At 38.5% G+C, this 2,846-nt stretch overlaps 1 protein-coding gene across 1 annotated transcript; it reads right to left on the minus strand.

The window, feature by feature from the left end:
* Positions 1-1,809: 1,809 nt before the first annotated feature.
* Positions 1,810-2,661, minus strand: LOAG_09380 (hypothetical protein; the record flags this gene model as incomplete). The annotated part of the gene is made up of 3 exons (XM_003144906.1): positions 1,810-1,950; positions 2,397-2,500; positions 2,556-2,661. The coding sequence occupies 3 exons, from the start codon at positions 2,659-2,661 to the stop codon at positions 1,810-1,812; spliced, it is 351 nt and encodes a 116-aa protein (XP_003144954.1).
* Between the last annotated feature and the right edge of the window lie 185 nt (positions 2,662-2,846).

Genomic DNA, 2,846 nt, shown 5'->3' on the forward strand with positions numbered 1-2,846 from the left:
GATATATTACGATATATTGCTTGGTATATTACTATATATTACGTGGTATATTATTGATATATTACGGGTAAAGAGTTGGAAAGAAAGGAAAAGATTTTAACGGGAGCGATCGTTAAGATTAGCTCATTAGTATTATGAAAGCTACAATCTTCTACACGGCCACAACGACACTGTAACATGGAAGATAAGTGATTTTGCGGGTCATTTTTCTTTCCAGTCACTAATTTTAGTAACAAAATCCGTCTTGTGAAATTCCGAGATCGTTTCTTTTCTTTGTGACCTGAAGATTCTTAAAGTAAATTTTGGACTGGCAGTTCTTGGAATGTACAAAAACTGGAGCGGTAGTTCTTTCCCATACAAATACGATGAGTCATTTAAAGAATATTGGTGTTTTGGTCAAACTAAACGTAGCGTTCCGGTCTCCTCTTATCGGTTTATCGGTTTCGTCGACAGTTTCGTTTTCTCGAAGCACAGAATCAGAAGAATCTTTTCCCGGAAGAATTCAAACATCAGCGTGGTAGTAATCATAAATTTTTCCTACATTTTTTCTGATTTTGTTACCTAATAGCTTAAAAATTGGTACGTTGAGTTTTAATACACTTTATCGGTGGGATCATCGAGATTTTTTATCCTTTCGCGAAGTCAATGCCATCATGCAGTTACCAGAGGTTTCAACTGAACCATTAATGCGCAAATGGAATGAAGTCTAGGAAATGAAGAATCACTATTCAGCAAAGCGGAGATGTCCCATTTATAACTGGTTTAGCATAAAGTGCAGAAAGAATTGCAAGTAGCATTTCGTCACCATCCTATCTCAGTTTATAAACAAATAATACACAAGTATAAGTAACACCAAAGAAATAAATTACTAAAAAATGTATAAAAGAACTGGCAAAATTGTCTTATCGAACAAAAAGGAATGCTATAAGGAATGCATCTTTTCCTGTCATTGTTTCTTCATTATGTAAGTATTTCTTTCTTGTCTCTCTATCAAGAGAGTTTCGGAAAATGCCTACTTTAACATTACAATATTTAAAGCCTTCTTGAAAACCACCACCGATCTTCCCTCATAAACTTTTCGAAGAGGGAGACATTTGGCTTCAATACCTTTATGGTGATTTTTTTTCTCCACAATATCCTTATGCTTTCCATTCTCATTTCTGACGAGATGCTTTCAAGTGCTTAAAAATTTTCAAGTGTTTTCCAAAAAATTTCATCGCTTTTACAGATCCTGTATATCGGACTTTGTCACTGCAAGCATATCCTATTGGCATGGCGGTAGCGCAACTATTTGAACCGGAAGATTAATGCGTCGCAAGATAGCGACTTAAATTGTGAATATATTTGGCAAGCGAACGGATGGATTAGCGGAAAATGTACCGATACCCACAGCGGTTGCTGCTCTGTATGTCAAAAGAATGACTGATGAATTTAGAGAAATGAGACATTTAATTAATTTCTTATGATTTCATCGCATCATATCGATGTAAGCATATTTTTAGGAGTTTGAAAGGAGCTCAGTGTTTTCAGAACATGTTAATGACAGTGATACTGAGATAGGTGAAAAGTGAGACGATATTAAAATAAGAACTGGTTTTCCCATCATTGACAACCTAAACAAATTATTCATTAAATCAAAACTTTAGGAGCGAAGTGTAAGTGGGTCATTGTCGTCGTAGCTACACTTCGTGAACGAAGATATGCGAAGCTATACTCATGCTTGCTGCAAGCGCGCTGATAGCTAAAAAGGCCAATGCGGGATAGACAAGTTCAGCTGCGAAAAACAGCGAAAAGTTTTTTTAGGCGGTATTAACGAGATACGGTTTTGCATACGTTGTCTTTTGCCTTCGAGGCTGATTCTGCCTGCGTTCTCAAAGGAGGCAACAGCGTTATGGATGATGTGTCTCCATGTTTCTCAATTTGACGCCAGAATGGACCATTAATGGTAGTCTAAATGGCCAAGGCTGAGATGTTGTTTCAGGGCATCCTTGTATTTCCTCTTTGAGGCTCCTTTGCGGAAACCCGTTGGAAGTTCACTATAATTTTAGAAAACGGTGATCCTCTATTCTATCGACATGCCCAGCCTAGCGTAACCGTGTCCTCAGTAGTACGGCCTTAATACTGGCAACCCTTGCTTACATCTCCACGTTTCTCAGTTCGAGGCTTTTAAGAACAATAACACCAGTCACGTAGTCAGAGTTGTGAATATTTAGGATTGTACGGAGGCAGCACTGGTGGAAGTGTAGGAGGAGTCGCAAGTGGTGACGGTAGATGACCCATAGTTCAGATCCATATAAAAGATAGTACAGTGGCTTTATAGACACTAATTTTTATATTTTCTTCAGGCGTTCATTACACCAGATTCTTTTATGGAATTTTCCGAAAGCTCTGTATACCTTTGCTAGCCTGTTGTCGATCTCTTTATCGATCTTCGCGTTGGAAGGAATGATGATGCCCGGAGAGTAGAACTGATGCTTATGTTCTGATTGTTCTGATTCACCTATGGTGATGTGAGAACGAAGGTAGTCATCTTATGGTGTAGAATGGTAGAGAACTTCTTCCTTCTTCAAGCTGATTTCTAGCCCAGAAAGCTTTCAGCTTCTGCAGAATAAGATGTTGAGCGCTGTAGAGTTGCTTCTGTATGAGCGACGAGAGCGGCATCGTCGGCAAAAAGTAGTTTTCGGACGTGATAATTTAGAGTTTGGGTATGAGCCTCAATGATTTTCAAGTAATAGCGTAATCATTTTCAGGAAATTGGAAGGACATCCTTGTGCTCACGGTGTCAAATTAGTGAGATCTATGAAGATCATACAGAGACTTTCGTTCTGTTTCCTGCATTTCTCTTG

This window comes from Loa loa, assembly GCF_000183805.2.
Source record: "Loa loa unplaced genomic scaffold supercont3.254, whole genome shotgun sequence".
Lineage (NCBI taxonomy): Eukaryota > Metazoa > Nematoda > Chromadorea > Rhabditida > Onchocercidae > Loa > Loa loa.